Source organism: Danio rerio, chromosome 19 (genome assembly GCF_052040795.2).
Source record: "Danio rerio strain M-AB ecotype USA chromosome 19, GRCz13ab, whole genome shotgun sequence".
NCBI classification, from domain to species: Eukaryota; Metazoa; Chordata; class Actinopteri; order Cypriniformes; family Danionidae; genus Danio; species Danio rerio.
Window position 1 is genome coordinate 41154181 of NC_141039.2, and position 22895 is coordinate 41177075.

At 35.9% G+C, this 22895-nt stretch overlaps 1 protein-coding gene and 1 long non-coding RNA gene across 47 annotated transcripts in view; both read right to left on the reverse strand.

The window, feature by feature from the left end:
- adgrb2 (adhesion G protein-coupled receptor B2) overlaps window positions 1-22895 on the reverse strand; it is a 554448-nt gene that overhangs the window by 185828 nt on the left and 345725 nt on the right. For all 46 annotated transcript variants that reach the window (XR_015515959.2, XR_015515958.2, XR_015515944.2 and 43 more), the window contains 2 exon segments: window positions 21883-21985; window positions 13649-13692 (listed from right to left, as the gene is read on the reverse strand). Coding sequence is in view for 11 of the 46 variants with exons in the window: in NM_001443200.1 (NP_001430129.1) it covers window positions 13649-13692; window positions 21883-21985 (147 nt within the window). In the remaining 35 variants the exon portion in view is untranslated.
- Window positions 91-3587, reverse strand: LOC141379168 (uncharacterized). Its single transcript, XR_015517147.1, has 3 exons — window positions 1865-3587; window positions 1529-1781; window positions 91-1436 (listed from the first exon to the last, which is right to left on the reverse strand). It is a non-coding gene; the product is annotated as an uncharacterized LOC141379168 (long non-coding RNA).

Genomic DNA, 22895 nt, shown 5'->3' on the forward strand with positions numbered 1-22895 from the left:
GGACTAAGCCAACAAGAAAATGAATGCTAATATATAAACACAGTTGAAGACAGAATTATTAGCCCCCCTTTGATTTTTTTTTTCTTTTTAAATATTTCCCAAATGATGTTTAAAACAGTTTTAGCATTTTTTTCGATAGTCTACAGAACAAACCATCACTATACAATAACTTGCCTAATTACCCTAATCTGCCTAGTTAACCTAATTAACCCAGTTAAGCCTTTAAATGTAATTTTAAGCTGTATAAAAGTGTCTTGAAACTATCTAGTAAAATATTATTCACTGTCATCCTGGCAAAGATAAAATAAATCTCAAATTCCATCCATTTTTTTTTTGTAACAATGTCATTTGTCAATTTTCAAATATTTTGGGTTCATTTTTTTCATACTTATTTGTCAGCAGTGATGCATTAAATTGAAATTTTTCAAAATCAAAAATGCTAGAATGATTCATCAAAATCACTTTAATGTGACACTGAAAACTGGAGTAATGGTGCTGAAAATTAAGTAAAGGTTTATTCAAATGATTGACAATGTTACATTTGAGAAAGAAAGGTTATATTGTGTAATTTGATACAAATAATCTCTTTATCTGGGGTGGCACGGTGGCTTAGTTGATTAGCACTGTCACCTCACAGCAAGAAGGTTGCTGGTTCAAGCCCCAGCTGAGTCAGTTGATGTTTCTGTGTGGAGTTTGCATGTTCTCTCCGTGTTGGCGTGGGTTTCCTCCGAGTGCTAAGGTTTCCCCCACAGTACAAAGACATGTGCTATAGATGAATTGAATAAGATGGTCGTAGTGTATGTGTGTGAATGCGAGAGTGTATAGGTGTGTCCCTATGCTGGGTTGCAACTCAATGCATTTAGGCTGTAGTTCAAAGTGAGGATCAGAATGGAGAAGAAAGATGATTTAAGTGACATGGTTGTTGGTGCCAGACAGACTGGTCTGAGTATTTCAGAAACTGCTGATCTACTGGGATTTTCATGCACAACCATCTCTAGGGTTTACAGAGAATGGTCCAAAAAGAGAAAATATCAAGTGTATGGCAGTTCTGTATGGACAAAAGCCTTGTTGATGCCAGAGGTCAGAGGAGAATGGCCAGTTCCAGCTGATAGAAAGGCAACAATAACTCAAATAACTGAGTTACAACAGAGGTATGCAGAAGAGCATCTCTGAACGCACAACACGTCCAACCTGGTGACAGATGGGCAACAGCAGCAGAAGACCACACTGGGTGCAACTCCTGTCAGCGAAGAACAGTAAACTGAGGCTGCAATTCGCACAGGCTCACCAAAATTGGACAATAGAAGATTGGAAAAATGTTGCCTGGTCTGATGAGTCTTGATTTCTGCTGCAAGATTTAGAGGGTAGGGTCAGAATTTGGAATCAACAGCATGAAAGCCTGGATCCATCCTGCCTGGTATGAACGGTTCAGGCTGCTGCTGGTGGTGTAATGGAGTGGGGGATATTTTATTAACACTCTTTGAGCCTGTTAGTATCAATTGAGCATCATGTCAACACCACAGCCTACCTGATTATTGTTGCTGATCATGTCCATCCCTTTATGATCACAGTGTACCCATCTTCTGATGGCTACTTCCAGTAGGATAACACGTCATGTCACTGTCATTGAACATAACAATGAGTTCACTGTTCTCAAATGGCCTTCACAGTCACCAGAACTCAATCCAATAGAGCACCTTTGTGATGTGGTGGAACAGGAGAGAAATCTGCAGCAACTGCATGATGCTATCGTGTCGTGAATTTTCAAGTACTTGTTGAATCTGTGCCACAAAAGATTAAGACAGTTCAGTCCAGCATGGTGTGAGGTGTACCTAATAAAGTGGCCGGTAAGTGTATGCCTTACGGGGGTTAAAGATGGTTTAAGACATTTAGAAACTGCTTTCATTCCAGCCTTCAGAAATAATTTCATTCCAGCTAAATGCAAAAGGACTATCTGAGGAAGAAAAAAAAAATGTAATTACAAGAAATACTGTGAAAATATCCATGGTCTAGATATCAATTGAAAAATATTTTTAAAAGAATAATAATTTTGACTTTAACTGTACATCACACCGATGGAGAGTGTTTAAAAACCCATTAATAATGTGTATGCGTGTGTCGGTGTGTATATGTGATGGGGACACATGCTGCTTCTCATCTCATGTGAAGCGCTAAAAGCCCTGTCCTTTTCATAGGGAGCGACCAAAGGCTTCCTACAGCACTGAAAAGGGCACCAGAACCTGCTGGCAATTAACAAGAATCACAACTGATAGAGAAAGATAGACAGAGGGAAAGAGAGTGTGTGTGAGAGAGAGAGAAAGAGAGAGTGAGAGAGAAAGATAGAGAAGCAGAGATAGAACCAGACTGATTGATCAGATGAAACGGGATGGGGAACAAGGTGAATAAAGGTAAAATGGCCAGAGAGTGAAGAAGAAGTGAACTTCAAGGCTACAGGGAGGAGAAATGGAGGAAAACAGAGCCGAGGGAGGGAGATCAGCTGGAAGGAAAGGTGGCATTAAGATGAAAGAAAGCATGTGGAGAGTAGTTGCACTTCAAACGAAGGTCAGGAAGCAAAACACAGTGATGTACTGAGAGGAGAGAAAGAGTGAGACGGGTAATTAGCAGACATATAGAGAGAGAGAACAACAGAAGGAATACTAACAGCGAAAGGCAAATGAGAGTGTGAATGTGTATGTTAGGGTCTGTTAGCGTATGTCAGCTTAGTTTATTACACACCTCTCTGGATTGCGGTTGGTTAACAGCAACGCATTCTGTCAACAGATATCTTCTGCAATGACCTGGAAACTGTACACCTGACCGTTGTCCTTGGCAACCAAATTCCTATATGGTTACTTTAATGTTGTTCACAGACGGTTTGTAATTTTCTTTTTTCTCACCCAATATAATCATCGTGATCCAATGTTTTCTGTCTGCCTGCCTGAACTGCTGGAATGTTTCACAATTTAAAATATAATGTGTATGTCTTAGTCTCTTTTCTTCATCTATGATTTAACACAATCTACATTATTAAAAAATGCTATAAATAAATATCAATTGAATTCTGTGTTATTATGTGTATTAGTATTTCTGGAATTTCGCATATCGATTTTTAGGTTGGATACTGTTCATTGTTGCAATCTGCTGTTCATTTTAAATGTTGAACAATTTAGGCTTTATCTTAATGATCTAGGCTCAAAGTCTAAAGCGCATGCACAAAAAAGGGCATGCCTGAATATTTTTATATTTTAAGGGCGGAAAAATACACTTTGCACCCTGGCGCATGGGCTAAAAGGGTTGTGCTTATTATCCTAATGAGTTTTGATTGTGTTTCGAGCATTACGTGCATTAAATCAATCAGAGTCTCATCTCCTATTCCCTTTAAGAGTCAGTTGCATCGTGTCATGGTGAATTTGCCATTTATATGGCAGAATTTGTAAGTTGAAAAACTGAAGGCTTTACTAGTGATAAAACAGTTAAACAGACCATCTGCAGTGTGAGGATAAAGAACGAGCCTCCTCCACTCGGCCTCTTTACTTTCTCTTTACCTTTACTCTTTACATTACTCCTTTACTTTGGTGAATAAGGCAAATGGTGGAAACTCACTCCACTGAAGACATCCATTAGTCTACAATTTCCTTTAAGTGCTGTGATTTGTTTTAAAACAATTCTAATTTTTAATCCAAACACACAACCTATTCGTATGCCCTATATCAGGGGTCACCAATCCTGGTCCTGGAAGGCCGGTGTCCCTGCAGGGTTTAACTTCAACTTGCCTCAACACACCTGTCTGGAAGTATACCTATAAGACCTTGATTAGCTTGTTCAGGTGTGTTTGATTAGGGTTGGAGCTAAAATCTGCAGGACACCGGCCCTCCAGGAACAAGTTTGGAACCACTGCCCTTTATGGTGATGCATACGTCTCCAAAACCTGACAGACGGACACATCTAAACTTGATTATTATTAAAACAAATATAAATATGCATATAATAAATAAAACTGCTAACAATAAAAACATTATACAAGTTTAAACTGTCATGAATAAACTGAAAAAGCCCCACAACAGGAAGAAGGCATGGAGGTAGTGTTTTTGTATGTAGAAAATAATAATTTTTATAACATAATATACATATATACATATATAAGAATGTATAATATACATATATAATAATATACATATATAATTTAATCCTTCAATTTTTTTCGTTTGTAAAGATATTTGTGTATTGCTGTACATCCTGTGTATTAAGCGACGTCTAAGCGTTTGGACCTGCATAGGCACATAGCTAACGTGCTTTGTGCTAGACTATAGTCTACCTTTTAGTTGGCAGGGCTCAATATTAACCTTATTTCTTGGTAGCAGCGGTGCTCCTAACTTGTTAATTGACAAAATTTACAATGACGATTCTTATAAATCTCAATTTTCTCCATCTTACCAGACAATTACACCTAATAAACTATATAAACTCATATAATTCATAAGCTTGTCCACAACAAAGCACACATGAACCATTAAATATTCAAAGATCACAGTATACAGAAAGTAACCCTTTTTTAAGAACTATACAGTATGTGTCGGAGAACCAGAAACAGTGAGACAATGAACACGACAAGTCATGTCAACTTCAGCAAGAATCATCCCTGAGCATCAGCAGTACACATAAGCCCCAGTAACACCAACAGGCTTTGTTCACAAACATCAGCACATGTCCTTCACTGCACGCAATCTGCCCCTCCACATGCAAACACATTCAGCAAAGCTTCACTCAAAACAAATTAACCAGTAAAAAATACAGCATGGAATGATTCTGATCTGAGCCCCCCGTGTCCAATCACACACATGCACACCACATCAGCACAACCACACTTCTCTGAAAGCATCACTCTGCTCGCTGTGTGCACATTCATATACTGCATCCATTATGTTATCATAATCAAAAGCAATTTGTTGCTTAGCGCTATGCTTTTTTTTGCCAGCCATGATTAAAATGGCCCCATGGAGGTTTAGATTTGGTTGGAGGGATTAAATGTGATTTAATGTTATTGTACTAGAGTAAAGCCCAGGCAGTTGTGAGCCTTGGAAGGAAAAGAAAATAAAACATTAAAAAGGAAACTCTGGTGAGGTCATTCTGTGCATAAAAGAGAATTTATGATTATAAGGCGGGGGTAGTGCAAAGTTCATGAAGACTTTCAGAGTTCTGCAGGCTCTCACATTTGGTTTTGAAGACTTTTCGTGGGGGGGAGGGCGAGTTGTGTGCGCGCGTGTGAATCAATAAACATATTGTAACATCATAATGATTGGGATTAAAAGTCCAAACCAAACACTAGATGAGAATATCCAGATTTTCTAAATTTGTCTAGGATAATTTCCCCAGACCGATTTAAAAAAAAAAAAAAAAAAAAAAAGATAAATAAATAAAATTCAATAAATAAATAAAAATAATAAAATAAAATAATAATAATAAAATAAAAAAAGAAATAAAATAAAGAAATAAAATAAAATAAAATAAAATAAAATAAAATAAAATAAAATAAAATAAAATAAAATAAAATAAAATAAAATTAAATTAAATTAAATTAAATAAAACAAAGTTAAATAAAATTAAATTAAATTGCACAAAAATGTTTATAGCTTCAATTTGCTTTCAGGGTGATTTTTTATTTTTTATTTTATTTTTTTTACTTTTGCCTTATTATAATGAAGTGTGCATCCATAATTATATATCCAGATTTCCTCTTTAACAGCAGGCATAGACCAAGTGCTGTAGGTAATCACAGTAGTGTTGACAGAGCTAGATTCACACAGATTTGAGTGTGATATTGCATTTATTAAAAGTTCAATTGCACAAGAGTGCGCATAAAATGAAACAACAACGTGTTTTGAAAATCCTTAGTGAGTTCAAGTCTCAATTTCTGAGTTTTAACAGCTGAGCAAAATCCTCTGTTATCAATTCAAAAATCTGACAATTACACTAACAGATGGTATACCACTTTGCCCTCAACCAAAACTGCTCAATGTAGAACAAATAATAGTTTAAAATGACTAAAGACTGACCATTAGACATATAGATTACAAATTATAACTCACGTTTTACCATTATAAAGACATACACCAGAGCCAGCGATAGATTCCAAATATGGTTGAGATAAGGCTGCTTTTGGTGGGTTCATGAGTTTAAACTGACATTTTGTTCTCCTAAGGAGCAAACGCAAAGTGGAAAATAATAAATTATTTAAATTACATATATTATAAATAGTATAAATTACAGTTATTACTTTCACACACATGCTATTTGAGTTTCTGAAAGGCCAAACATGAAACTCAATCTCAACAGAACGTGGGGTAAAAGTACATGTAATATAACTGCTGCTGACATACTTTAGCTAATCATGGAAATTGAACCTGCACCAGAGAGTGATATTTGCTTGGAATACATGAATTCAGAGAGGGGAAAAAGCAGACTGCACAATTTTTACTTGATTACGCACAGGCAGAGTGCAATGCGGTGAGCTGGAAGCAATTAGAAATCATTCTATTGTTGTATAGAAGACAACAACAAAAGACAAGGCGAGAGAAAGATGATTGCAATCTTGAAAAGTCGAATTCTGGGAATAGTTTAAATGAACAGATAATTGCACGAGGCACACAAAAACATTAACAACACAAACATATCTATATTGAAAGACAAAAATAAATAAATAAATACACTTATAAGGTCCAAAGACTCTTTTTTTTATGCTTATAGTACAGTATCAAATCTCCCCCCTGCAAGCAACTGCTAATGAATAAAGGGTACTGCATGTTGTTTCAGCCCACTGGCTTGGACTCTGGGAGTGATTTTGTCATGTTTGGGTTTGTAATAGCGATAAAAATCTCTATATCTCGACGCTTTTTAATCACACTAGCGCATTCATTTTGGAATGATTTGGAATGTAATTTGGTGGGAGAGGTAATCAGGTTTTGCGTTAATTGACTTTGCGGCCTGCAGATAGTAGGGTTTTTCTGCTTCGGTAATTACCACCCGCCATTCTCCTGTCTAGTCAGGTCTGCCTGTTGCCGTGCCGACCACCTCCCGGTGAGTATTAATGATGCGTGAGGTGTGCTGTGCCAGTGGGGAGTCACACAAAAGAAAATACTCATGCAGCCGAGCGCGCAGGACACACCAGACTCCAGTGCTTCCACAGGTGCTTCACGCACAGGTACGCTCTGTCTACGTTCCGGCACAACACACACAGCTGTCTTAATCAACATAGTTTGTAGCGAAGACAGCTTGATTTAAGGAGACCTCCTATTGCCTTAATCTACAAGATGTACATGTACAAGATGATGCCCCAGGGATCATTTAAACTTTATTAGGTACACCTTGCTAGCACCAGGTTGGACCACTTTTTTGCTTCAGGAATTGCAATAATAAGGTGATGGAATCATTCCTCATAATTTTGTATATAGTAACTGTGGGGGGTTATTTGATTACAGTGAAATCACTGTCTTGTTCAAGAAACCAGTCTGAGCTGGTTTGACATGGTCTCTTGGAAGAAGCTATCACAAGATGGGTTCAATGTGGTCATAAAGTCATGGACAGTGTTGGGGTAACAAGTAAAGCAACGAGTAAAGTAACACATAACTTTTCAAAATGAAGTAATAATATTTGAGTTCATCCATTAATTTTCTTTTCAGCTTAGTCCCTGTATTAATCTGGGGTCGCCACATGGGAATGAACCGGCAACTTATCCAGCACATGTTTTACGCAGCAGATGCCCTTCCAGCTGCAACCCATCACTGAGAAAAACACCCAGTCACACACATAGACTAAGGGCAATTTAGCTTACCCAATTCACCTACCGCATGTTTTTGGACTTGTGGGGGATACCGGAGCACCCGGAGGAAACCCACGCCAACACAGGGAGAACATGCAAACTCTACACAGAAATGCCAACTGACCCAGCCGAGGCTTGAACCAGCGACCTTCTGGCTGCGATGGGACAGAGTTACCCACTGCAACATCATGCCACTTATTAAGTTACATTTTAAAAACCTTTAATGCAAGTTACTTTTTAGTTTAGTTAATTTGCTTCTTCTTTTTTTTTTTTTTATTAATTGCTGAATTAAAATGAACGTTGTCATGTTGAATCATGCACACAATAAGAAAATGCAGGAACAGACAGAGGATGATGACTGAGCCTTACATTTCTGCGACGGAAAACTTTCATTATTTTGAACATATGGAAGAAAAAGAAAAAAAGGATATCTGAACGGACAGTGCAAAAGTAAAAAATAGTAAAAAAGTAGCAAACGCATTGCTTTAAACTTTCATCAATCTGTATATATGGCTTGTATACAGTAGCTCTGGGGTCAGGACGTTCTCCAAAGGTAACATTATCCTACATTAATTTTTGAAGGTAATTGAATGTTTTACAGTGTGTTGTTAATGCAGAGCTCCACTATGAAAAAATGAAAATAAAACACCTGCAAGTTCTGAAAGAGATCAAGAGGAATGCGAAAGTAACTCAAAAGAAATGTAACGCATTACTAATCATAAATAGCATCTTAGTAATAATACTAGTTACTTTTGTTGGAGTAACTCGTTGTAATGCATTGCTTACAAAAAAGTAACTTTTCCCAACAGTAGTCATCAATAATAATTAGGAAGGCTATGGCATGTAAAGAAAGAAAATGAAAATCGTGATGAGGCTAACTACAGTGATCTATATTCAGAATTTGTGCTCCTATCCCTATACAGTCCAAGTGCACACATAAAGCAATGGATATACACAAACGATGAACAAACACCAGAGCAGTGGGCAACTATTATTGTGGTACCTAAGGGGCAGTTGGAAGGAGTCAAACCAGCAACGTTTAGATTCAAACAATACTGGATAGGCACAAAGGGGCCCAAAGTGTGCCAGAACTACTCATGCGATGCAGAATGAATGCAGATTTTATTTATTTATTTATTTATTTATTTTTAAGTCACATTTCTGATCCTACCATCCAAAACTAGCAGTAGAAATTGAACCTCATCTTATCAGGCAACCTTTATTTATTCTATTTGTGTATGCATGAACAGTAGACCAATGTGCTCTTCTTCTGCTGCTATAGCACTTCTGCTTCAAGGGTTGAGACTTTGGTTTTTAAGAAATGGTTATTTGAGTTACTGTTGTTTTTTTTATCAGATTAAATCAATCGGGACATTCAACTCTGCCCTTTGGTATAAGCAATGTGTTTTTGCCAACATAATATGCACTCACTAGACATTTCCTTTCATTAGACCATTGCCTTTAAACCTTAGATATTATTGTGTGTAAAAATCTAAGAAGAACAGCACTTTCTATAATATTCAGACCAACTGGTTTGGCAGAAACAACCTAATAAATTTTATTAAGCCTTATAAGGGTAAAACATCTGATATACAAAGGACATGCAGAGAAATTGGCCAAAAGGTATGCATTGCATGAATAAACTTAGCTCTATTTTGGATCATCAATCCAATACACATAACATTATGTTAAAGAGTGTTCACATAGTGCTGTTTACAATATGTCCGTATAAGTAAATAGTTATGGAAGAGTGTTACCACACATATTAGGTCAATCAAGTAAAATTTATTTCAAACTGGTTCAACATTATTCAATTTGTGATTCCCCAATCAGACGCCACTTCTAAGCCACTATAAATACCCTAAGTTCCATATAACAGCCATCTTCGTTTTGAAGAATCCCCCCTTCCACCCCTAATCCTCCTCCTTTCCTAGATGGGTGGCACGGGGGCCCAGTGGTTAGCACTGTTGCCTCACCGCAAGAACGTCACTAGTCCTTACCAAGCCAGCCGACGTTTCTGTACGGAGTTTACTTGTTCTTCCCGGAGGGAGCCCAGGGCTTGAGGATCTTATGAGCTCAGGGCTCTCTCCATGCCAAACAAGCTTTGTAATCAATCATCAGCTAAGTGTGAACTCTTGAAACAGCCTTTCTTCCTAAATGACAACTTTTTACTTCTGTAGCATTTTTTGGTCAGTCTTTTTTTTTAAGGTACAATTCTTGCTCCAATAAATTATTAACTAAAAGTTTAATTATATAATCGCTCATATAAGTTTGCAGTAATGAAGACAAAAAATGTTGTTTTCAAACTCGCGGTGCACTCACGTCGCGGCCCGGGGTTCATTGGCGCTTGTGCACGCAAGCCGCGGACCTCCATTGGAATCATCAAACTTGTGCAGACTCTAGAAATAGGCAATATGCCGCCATCATTTGCAATCTCCATGTTGATCTTCTTGAACAGCCATGGTGGACCTGATTTGTTGACAAGTAGGTTGCGGATCTATTCCTTGGCAGTTCGTGGGTCATTTACTGGGCCTTTTTCCCTTAGCAAAAAAACTTTCTAAAGACGCCTGTTTCTTACTCATTTTGCTGCTTGTGGGTTAAATTTGGGCGCTAAAGTGACCAAGATGTAAGTGAGAGAAAACGGTCATTTTTCAAAATAAAAGATTTTTCAAAATAAAAGATAATAATAAATAAAACAGAAACAATTAATGATTTCTTTTGCGGCCCGCTACCAATTGATTTGCAGACTGGTGGTTGAGGACCACTGAGCTAGGGAATAAAATGAACCAAGGTAACATGATCCTTCTCCTAATTGTTCACTGCTAAGATTTTTTTTTAAATATGACGCAACCCCCCACAAAGCTCGCTGAGGCCCCCTTGAAGGGCCGCAGCCCCCCTGTTGGGAAACGCTGGTTTAAAGCACAAGCAGTTTCTTCAGGGAGCTTGCGAACCCTAGCCACGCGTCAATATTTGAAATATAACATTGGTACTTTTGGCAGTGAAAACGTAAGCCTGTTTATGGTGACCCTTACCGAACCATACCCTACTGTACCATACCACTCAGTGGAAACAGGCCAATAAAAATTAGCAAGGTGGAACTTTGGTTTAGGTATTGAGTAGGATTAGGCATCTAGAATAAGCTTATTTTTTATACTATACTAATCCTAATAATCAGCTATTATCTTATTAATAATCAGGAAATAAGTAACTAGTTGGAATTAGCACTTAAACTAAAGTGTTATCTTTCCCTGGAGAAAAAAACAAGGACTACAATCAAGGCATCTGAGGAGGTTCAGAAACTCCCATTACGATAGATCTCCTTTAAAATTGCATCATTTTGGCTTTGCTGCTTCTTTGCTTTGTAGTAGCTTGTGTGTAGTTGGTGACCAAAGTGGCCAAAGATCAAACTTTGTCAACAGTCTCTTCAGTGGATGACTGTAACTTGTGAACGCATCTTCCTGCGCAGACGCGTCTCTCTCTCTGCCTTGCTTCTTTCTTTGTCCCTTTCTCTCTCACCTTATTTGTGATGCTTCAAAAACTCCTTTGTATCGCTCCTCCCTGATATAAACACACTCGGAGCGCAGATGTTTTCCGACACAAATACAAACAGAGCGTGAACCAGAATACATGCGCCACTCTCAAAGCTCCTAAATAAACAGGCACAAAGACGCAACCAAAGCATATCAACAGACAGAATTACATCATCAAGAGCTCACAATGCAGTCGACGTAGAAAAAAAAAGACTTTTGTATGACACATCTGACATTTACTTATACATCTAGAGCAAAATATGTTTTTTCTACATCTACCAATAGGGGGAGCAGTTTGAGAACAACAACTTTTCAAGCTACTGATTCACTTTACACAGAAATAGAGTAAAATAGGACACAGCGTGTCATTTCATGAGCAGAGATCCCCAAGGAAAAGCAACATTGTTTAGATTTTTGAAGACAATGATGTAATAAAGCTCCTGCCATGACGGCTGACAGGTGGTTTGGATGGTATCGTGTCACAAGACAATCAAATCATTGGATTGAAGACGGTGTGTTTGAAAAGCGGGAGTTCTCACTTGAGGTGTGCTTGAGGTGAAAAAAATGATGCAATTTTTTCAGCTCACTAATTCAATGAGCGCAGTGTCAAAGACTTCATCGCAGGGACTCCTGATTGGTAATGAGTTTGCAAATGGAAACACTGGTGTCAAAATGCTCTCAGTTCAGTTGAATAAATATGAGATGTGGAATCATGTGTCCGTTACAACACAGGCACATTCTGAAAACGTACTGCTATATACTTTTCTAGAGCATTAAATACATTCTAGGAGCTACATTTTTTTTGCAGTTTTTTGTTTTTGTGAATCCACCAGAGGCCGATTTGTATACTTTTTGACATCTCAAATTTCTCTCACGAGTACCTGTTCTTCTCGCGTAAATCCACCAGAGGCCACTGTCGACTGACTGACTGACTGACTGACTGACCAATAGACTAACCCACCCTCCTTTCCCAAACCCAACCAATAGCGTTTTAGTGCAGACTGACCCACCCATCCACTTCCCTAAACCCAACAAACAGTTTAAAAAGCAATCCAGAAACAGAAAAGCCCTTGTCTGATTTTTACCACATTTTCATATTTTACCACATTCTCACCCTGTTATTTATTTGCTTATTTTATTTTTTTTTGCTTCTGCTTTTGTCTTACACGCTTTCTGGAACCGTTCTTTGCGGAATTCTAACCCTGTTGTCGTGGTAAACTCCTCTCTGCATCTCAAGTCCGCCGATGTAAATGGCGTGCGAACTTGACAAACTGGTAACAGCGGAAAGCCGTCAATATGTAGGCAAGTGGTCAGCTGGTAAGCGTGAAAAGGAACAACGTCATAACGTCCCTTAATGTTCGTTTTAAAGACGAAATGCAGCCATACATACTTCTGGATACTAAATTTGTAATCTCCATAAATGTATATAGGGCTACATATGGGGTCAATAAAATTGGTGTTTTTTTACTATGGCTCGTCTCAATTGAAATAATTGTGTTGTGCTTCACAGAATATCCACCAGGTGGCACATCTAACAACAAACACCACTGTACAAAATACATCATAACATTTTTAAAAATATACAGGTTTACATTTTTACTATTATTTTCAACATGTATTTATTTTGTATTTAAGACAGATAAACTTCATATTTATATATATGGACACTCCACATTCGTGCTGGACGGCATTAAACAGATAGTGCTCTGCACTGCACGAATTATGCCAGTCAGTCGCAGTTTACATAAAAATTCGATTTAACATAAAAACCCAGATACAATCCTAATGTTTATTGGTATTGTTATGTCTTTGGTTTTATTTGTATAATTTACTTTAGTATGTCAAAACAATTAGGCCTATAGCTTACTGCATAAAAGTAGAATGAAAAATAAAATATTATGTTAATGTCATGTTATATTGGACAAACGATTCTGGGAAAATAATAGATTTTTTACTGAGAACAGACTGTTGTTGGACACTGTTTCAATTCACTATAATCTACTATGTGTAGCTACTTTGTGAATCTACATTGTAAAAGCACTATAAAAATAAAGATGAATTGAATTGAATTGAACTGTTGTCTGAGTTTGTGACTCCCCATATCTAAACGGACATTTAATCCTTTTTACATATGATTAGGCTTAAAAAAAGCTTTTTTTTAAAGTTTTATTTCATTTATTTTAACATAATTTTTTTATTTATATATTTCATGCTATTTTCACTGAGGTTCGTTTTCAGAATAAGCCTATGTTAGTTAGTTCCATTGATTGTGAGTTTTAGAGATTGCAAACGCGTGACTTACGGGTTTCCGTAGTCCCAGACGACACACTGAGGATCCGTCGTGCCCTTTGAGGAGAAAGAAAAACAGAAAATCTTAGGATTTTTTTTAGAAATGCAAGAAAGCGCAAGTGTTGCAGGTCAATAATTGAATAAGAAATAAATTTATACAGTTGAATCTGAAAAAAGAAGAACACATGTACAAATCTAACAGATTTATTTATCAAACCAGGTGGCTTTGAAACAATATCACGGACTGATACCTAACATACAGTGTGTATACATAAAATATGACAGCCATCTAAATAAACCATCTAATAAAAAAGTGTGGGGTGGCACGCTGGAGAAGTGGTCATCACTGATGTCCACAAGAAGGTCACTGCTTCGAGCTCCGACTGGACAATTTGGCATTTCTATGTGGAGTTTGCATGTTCTCCCCGTGTTTATGTAGGTTTGCTCCTAGTGCTCTATTTTTCCCTACAGTCTGCTATAGGTGAATTGGATGGACTAAAGTGGCCATAATTTATGAGTGTGTGTGAATGCTAGAGTGTATAGGTGTTTCTCAGTACTGGGATGCAGCTGGAAGGGCATCTACTGAATATATGTAAAACATATGCTGGCAAACACATAAAACATAAATCTGTTTTAGCACAAAACATATGCTGGAATAGTTGGCGGTTCATTCTTCTGTGGCGAAATTTAATAAATAAGAAACTACACTAAAGGAAAATGAATGAATAATTGAATAAATGAATGGAAAATTGCATTTTATAATAATAATAATAATAATAATATAAATTTATAATAATATGATATAAATAAACTACAATGCAGCTCGAAAAGAAAGAAAGAAAAAAAAAAAACACTCATTTCTAATTCATTGATTCGTGATGAATCTGGGATGAACCCCTCACTTTGTGCCCAGTGTGAGTCTCTAATCAGAGTTCATTGGTGCATGGCTGAATGAGCAGCTCATTATTGATTCATCAGTGAATCAACTGATATAATTGACTAATCTGCCTCTGCTCAAGTTATGCCTATTATCTCTTTTCAGGAGGTGAAATCTCAGTTGGGATCGTTTGATCTGAACAATGATCACCTCTGACCTTCAGGAGTATATCAGACTCCTAATTTGGCTGCCAGAATCAAAGGGTAATTACAAGTCATTATGTGGTCTCAACCAGGTTGTGTACTTTAAATGAGGGCATGCAGGTTCAGTGATACACAGTCTTACAAAGAGCAGTGCTTTTTAACATCAAATGTTTTTGAAATTTTATTTAATTTATTCAAACTCTGTGTACCTAACGATTGTCATGTTATATGTTATGCTATATTTTATGTTATTTGCTGTTATATGTTGTTGTGTTATGCTGTATTACATTATGTTATGTTGTATTGCATTGTTTTGCATCGTGTTTTATAAAACAGTTCTGTCTGGATCTCAAATTTGATTGGCTGATAGCTGTGAAATATTTAAGTTATATCAGCATCCGTACAGCCTCTTTACCCTTTGTGTATTACTCTGCCTAAATACAGCCAGCAACAAGCAGACACTACAGTTTGACAACTATTACTGCTGTTGGACAACCAAATATATTTTGAGGCTTTTTTAGTCAATAATGTAGTTGTTTAGATTGCAACTATGCAATTTTTTTGCAAGAATAGTGCCTATTTTAAAACATTCACAATTTCTGTGAGCTCGTCGGAGGCGGTCGTCAATAAGAAACTGCGAATAAGAAGCTGGATTCAGCCTTGTCCCTCCTTATCGCAAACACAACAGCAGTCTGGTAAGAAATCTCTGTAGATGGATGGCATTTCATGTCACGTTCAGCCTTATAATCTTAAAATGTGAGCAAAATTAGCTGTTTTGTCATCACACACCAGAAGCGCAGCTTCACATTACGCTATAGAGAATCATTCAGATACTAATTATTGCGGTTGTGTAATTATTGTTATGTTAGGTATGTTGTGTTGTTATGCTGTTATGTTACGTTGTGTTACCTTACATTGTGGTACGTTACATTGTGTTACATAATGCGTTACATTACGTTACGTTGTGTTAGGTTATATTGTGTTACGTTTTCTTGTGTTACGTTATGTTACGTTACATTGTGTTACGTTACGTTGTGCTACGTTACGTTGTGTTAGGTTACGTTACGCTGTGTTGCGTTGCGCTGTGTTACGTTACGCTGTGTTACGTTACGCTGTGTTACGTTATGCTGTGTTGTTACGTTGTGTTACGTTACGTTGTGTTACGTTACGTTGTGTTACGTTACGTTGTGTTACGTTGTTACCTTATGCTGTGTTGTTATGCTGTGTTAAGTTATGTTGTGTTACATTATGTTGTTTAACATTACATCGCGCTGTGTTACATTATGATGTGTTGTTACGTTGTGTTGTGTTACATTACATTGTGTTACATTACGTTGTGTTACATTACATTGTGTTATGTTACATTGTTACATAATGTTGTGTTGCATCACTTTGTGTTACGTCATGTTATGTTCTGTCACATTGTGTTGTTACGTTGTGTTACATTGTGTTATGTTGCATTATGTTACGTTATGTTGTGTCACATTATGTTGCGTTACGTTGTTACCTTATGCTGTGTTGTTATGCTGTGTTAAGTTATGTTGTGTTACATTATGTTGTTTAATGTTACATTAAGCTGTGTTACATTATGCTGTTACGTTATGCTGTGCTGTTACGTTGTGTTGCTTTACAATACATTGTGTTACATTACGTTGTGTTACATTACATTGTGTTATGTTACATTGTGTTATGTTACATTGTTACGTAATGTTGTGTTGCGTCACTGTGTTACGTCATGTTGTGTTACGTCACGTTGTGTTGTTACGTTGTGTTAAATTGTGTTATGTTGCGTTACATTTCGTTGTGTTATGTTACAATGTGCTACGTTACGCTGTGTTACGTTACATCATGTTATGTAAGGTTAGGTTGTGTTACGTTACATTGTGTTACATAAAAATATTACATTACATTGTGTTATGTTACACTGTGTTACGTTACGTTATTTTACATTATGTTGTTTTATGTTGTTTTGTGTTACGTTGTGTTGTGTTATGTTATTTTATGATACATTTTGTTATGCTATGTTACATTGTGTTTTGTTGTTATATTGCATTATGTTGTTTTACTGCCCTGTCATGTTGTATTACATTGCATTGTGTTACATTATGATACGTTGTAGACACAAAATCTTGAACAGAATTAGTGTTGTAATTGATGAGGCAAAACTAGATGTACACATACGGGTACACACCTGTAAACAATAGCATAAGCAAACAATGAATACTAAAGCAGGAAACGCTGTCCTGTAATCTTGACAGTCATGGTCCCCTTCACACAGAGTGCATTTCAGGACAGAAAAGCTATCAAATCAGTCCAGAAACTCTTGCGCAGCTGCTCAATCATTGTAATATGTCTGCTAAGGCCAGTTATAAGTGTCCAGTATGGGCTTGTGCCACTCCACTGGCTCGATTGTACTTCCGACCAGATGGCTTTGGTCCTCTCGTTCATAATGAAAACAAATGAACAGAGCGTTTTTGTCATCGCAGGTGGTAAACAAACCCAACGACACATGCGATTGAATACATCATCTCAATTTGACACTCAGATGACTGACAGCCAGACACTTTTGGACACTGGCGATCAATAAAGGCAACCGATGCCAGGAAGTCTGTGTTAAGCCTGATGAATGGGGTGGAGCGCCAGCCAATAGCACAGCTGGAGTGAACTGCCTCCATTTCCCAGCAGCCTCTCGGGGTCAGGCCGGCTCAGAGCAGCTGTCCACACAGAGAGGACAAGTCCCAACACGCGGGCTCAGATTCCCCCCTCTGTGTCCCAAACATCTGTGGCCAGAGCACCGTTGCACAATCTGGATGGTGACCCCTGCCAAGGTCTTCCGTGTGCAGATGCGGCTCACACAGGACCACGGCTGAGCAGGGCACAACCTCAGGACGGCGAGGGATTTGTGCATAGAAAACATTCATGAATCACTCCTGCATTCACAAAACCCACACCACTGCGCAGGAATAGGCAAGTAAAGTTGCCATCTTTTTGTTAAGCCTGACGTCATGTGTCACAGTTACTGTACTGTGTCCAAATGCTCTATCACAGTGGTTCTCAAACTTTTTTCATCAAGTACCACCTCAGAAAAAAATAGTCTCTCCAAGTACCACCAAAATGAGCAGTATTGAAATACAGTAGCGTAGTAGGCCCAAAAAAGCAGCTACAACTCTGCACAGTTAAAAAAAAAAAAGTGGCAGATTACCTCAGAAATATAGGCTATTTGTCATATATGGCATATTATATCCATCATTTTTGATCAATTTTGAAATGTGTCTAGCATGTATATGACATATTTCATTCCTCCGCGTACCACTAAAGTAAGCCTGCGTTCCACTAGTGGTACACATACCTCAGTTTGAGAACCACTGCTCTATCAGATGCCAAAGGTGAATAATAAATTGTCACCTTAGAATTTTAAGGTTCTATCAAAATTGAGTTATTGACATATTCTTATATCATGACAACTTATTTACATTGTTATTTTTTATCTAAGTTCTTCACATTTTAAGACTTTTTATTTTGAAAAAATAAAAATGGTTTTATCTACAAAGTTAAAAGCCCCTTTCACACATACAGATCTTTCCGGAAAATTACCGGCAATTCCAGAAAGAGGAGTTGTAATAGTACCGGTAATTTGCCAGAATGCTGCACTGTGTGAACACAGAAGGAAGATTGCCGGAAAGAGCTTGTTCATGTCTAGAACGTGTTGACATAAGACGTGTACTTTCGCCAATCAGAACACTCAGACCATTCACGTCCGTGTGATTTTTGAGAATAAAGGCCTGTGCATGCTTTCCAACACACATTTAGCTGCAAAATGTTAGTACGATAACATTTCTATGCTTCTTCCTAAAGCCAACTCTGTGAATAATTATCAATAAAATACTTATGATAAGCTGTTGTTTGTTTACCTTTAAGCTCTGACGCGTGTGCACTTAAAGCAGCTGGTGAGCGCCAGCACACACACATATTATGAACATCTCGACATGCAAAAGTGTTTCTCTATGCTTTCATCAAAGTTGTTCACATTACTGATCCATCCACAGAGTTGTAATGTAGTCAAATGTTTACAAATACAAGCGCAGCCGTTTAGAGTTAATTTCTGGTTAATGATGTCAGAATTTACTGGTATTTTGGAATAGATGTGTGAATGGTCCTTTCCGGACAAATTCCATAACGTCCTCACCTGTGTGAACAGCGCTTTTTTGAATATACTGGTAAAGTCGTTCTGGAGGTTTTCCGGATATTTGTCGTTATCACTGTGTGAAAGGGGCTAAACCAGGGGTGGCCAACCCTGTTCCTAGAGAGCCACCTTCCTGCAGATTTCAGTTGCTACCCATATTAAACACACCTGAACCAATTAATTAGGACCTGAAGACCACGTGATAATTACAGGCAGGTGTGTTTGATATAGGTTGCATCTAAAATCTGCAGGAAGGTGGCTCTCCAGGAACAGGGTTGGCCACCCCTGGGCTAAACTCTAGCTTAGCTGTATTTCTTTCTGTGAGCCAATCAGCATTTTAAATGTACACGATGACCAATCAAGGTCAGTTTTCCTTTTCATTCTGCCACACTTCTCCACTGACAGCGGGAAAGACCAAAAAGAAACACAAAATCAGAGTTGACTAAATAATGCCGCACCACACAAAATTTAGAAGAAACCTAAAAACTTAAAAGATGTGTGTACATGTGATGATTTAGAGGTATTTTTTGACATTGAGAAGAAATGTTAAATTTATTTTTTATCTAATTTAATTTTTAATTATTTTTATTTAAAAAAGGTAATATATTAAATGTGAAATATTTTTATTTGTGCGTATATAGTCAGTGAAACATTTTCAGTGTTTATTATCCTCATTTGCTTATATTTTTTTTAATCTTTTACTTCGATATTAAGCCTTGAAGGGCAAATACTTAATATAATTCAATAAATATCATTCATATAAAGCATATCCAGTTGAAATTAGAATTATTAAACCCCCTTTGAAATGTTTTTTTTTTTCTTTTTTTAAATATTTCCCAAATGATGTTTAACAGAGCAAGGACATTTTCACAGTGTGTCTGATAATATTTTCATTCTGGAGAAAGTCTTATTTATTTTATTTCGGCTAGAATAAAAGCACTTTTTAATTTAAAAAAAAAAACATTTTAAGGACAAAATTACTAGCCCCTTTAAGCTGTATTTTTTTCAATAGTCTACAAAACAAGCCACTGTTATACAATAACTTGCCTAATTACCCTAATCTGCCTAGTTAACCTAATTAAACTAGTTAAGCCTTTAAATGTCACTTTAAGCTATATAGAAGTGACTTGAAAAAAATCTAGTCAAATATAATGTACTGTTATCATGACAAAGATAAAATAAATCAGATATTAGAAATGAGTTAATAAAACTATTATGTTTAAAAATGTGCCGAGAAAATCTTCTCTTCGTTAAACAGAAATTGGGGCAAAAATAAACAGTGTTAATAATTTAGGGGGTTTAATAATTCTGATTTCAACTGTAACAAAAAAAAAATAAAAAAAATATAAATATAAAAATATATATATATATATATATTATTATATTAAATTCCATGAAATTTTTAAATTGCTAACCACTGAGCCACCATGCCGCCCTTATTTGTAATTGTTTAAATATTTATTTATCTGCTACTCTGAGTACATTTATATATATAAAAAAAAAAAACTATACTAAAATTTTAGTACAGATTTACGAGCAAATATAGCTGTGATTAAATGAAATGAAACGTAATCCCATTTGATTTTAAATAAATAAGTACTTTTATTGCAGTAACTAGTTACTTTGTAAGTAATTGCACTCAATTCTGACAGTAATTTACCTTTTATGAATCATACAATATGGGTGTCAGGAGGCTTTATTATTTATTATATATGATATACAGTGTTCATAAACAGCTCATTTTTTCAATCCAAGGCTTGACTCCGGAATCAGCGCATGTCGACTCACCCAAGCACAATCCAATATGAAGCTTTCACATTTTGCATAAATCCTTGCGGGTATATCCTTATTACATTTTCTTCCCCACATAAAATATTGAGGGGTTTTATGTGCGGTACTTTATGTTCTGTGTATTTAGGGTTTTTTAAAGATGTGCTTTTCATAACAGGGGATTATTAATAGATGGTCATTCCAACAGAACTGTATTTCAATGCCTGATTATGGTGTTTAAATACACTCGCTGTGTTAGAATCTGCGCTCACTATATTTCTAAAACAGTTTGTCACAATGAGCTTGTGCGCATTGGTTATGGGTCATATATAGTGCTATAGTTCAAGCACAAAGGGAAATGAGAGAACATGTAAGACAGAAATAACAGTACACATGTTTGTATTTTGCTTCAGTAAAGCGTGAAAAATGCATCATGCATTCGCTGGAAATGTGATATGGGAAATCTAACAACATGAACCTGAAAATAGTCTGCTGATTACTTACACACAACCTGTCCAAAGTTTGAAAACATTCAGATTTGACTGTATTTTTTGGGAATATTGAGAAATATTATATCAGTTCATAATGATTTTTGGGGGGTTTTCACCTTTATTAAATAGGAAAGTAGAGAGAACTGACAGAAAAGCATGGGGAGCAGAGAGAGAGGGGAAGGATCGGCATAGGAACGTGAGGTAGAATCTAACTCGGGTCACCGTGAGCACCGGAGTGCATGTGTCGACGCATTAACCACTACACCATTGGCACCAACATATTATATCAGTTTATATATTTATATATATATATATATATATATATATATATATATATATATATATATATATATATATATATATATATATATATATACACTGTATATATATGCTATTTATTCCTGTAATAACTGAATTGAACTGAATTAACTGCATTAACTAACACTGATAATAATCATAAAAATCCTTCTTGAGCAGAAAATCAGCCTTTAATAAGATCATGTGAGACTGAAGGTTAGAAAAAAATGTGCTGACAATTAAGTTTTGAGTACTGCACAATAATACTTGTAGATTAATTATATGCTGTCTTAATGATCATGATAAATTTAATAAAATAAATAAATAGATGGCGGCCAACCCTCAACTGTTGAATGGTAGAGTGATGTGTTTATATGTATGCATATTTAGCCTGTTTTAATGTTTTCACAAGAATAAAGTACTTACATTTAGCAAAGGGGCGAGTTCCACTGACACCAGGGGCTCGGTGGGCTTGGGTAAAGGGCGTACAGTTACTGTCAGAATCTTTGAGCTGATCACAAACGGGTCTCTGGAAGAAAGAAACACAGACAAGAGTTATATTCCTTTTCCTGACTACAGTGTGTGTAGAAAAACAATTTTATGGAAAAACATCAAAAAAGCACATTTTATCTAAATCAACACAATCTTGTACATAAATGTTGCTAATATGTTATTGTAGGCTAGTTTGTGCTGTTTACTGTAAGACTTTAGACACTCGTACTGTTTGTTTATAAGCATCTGAAAAATGCTCTAATGTCAGGGCACAACAGAACTCCACTCCCCTAAAACACCCTAATATCATAGAGGGTTAAATATATTGTAAAATGACATCACTCATTTCAAAAGCTGATTGTTTTTTTCAGCATTTAAATTAAGTTTAGCTGCTTTAGTGAAGGTGGGTCTTTTTTTTGATCCATAGGACAAACAGTGTATACAGAATTGTAAAATCATACAAGGGTTATAAAAATAAAATAAAATAAAATAAAATAAAATAAAATAAAAAATTGAATTGAATCAAATTAAAAATTAAATTAAAATATTAAAACTAAATTAAATAAAATTAAATTAAAAACTAAAATACTATCAAATATAAAATTATAAAATAAATAATAAAATAAATAAATAACATAAAATAAAATAAAGTACAGATTTAATATTACAAATAATAAAATTACATAAAATACAAAACATTTAATTTAATTAAAATTAATTTAATACAATAAAATAATAAAAAATAAATAACAACTTAAATTAAAATAAAATAAAAAATAAACAATAAATAAAATTAATTAATCAACTAAATTAAATATATAAAAATAATACAATTTAAATAAAATAAAATAAAAGTAAACCTAATTAAATTTAAATTAAATTACAAATAAAATGAAAAATACAACAATAAAATTATTTTAAAATAAATAAAATTAATTTAAAACTAA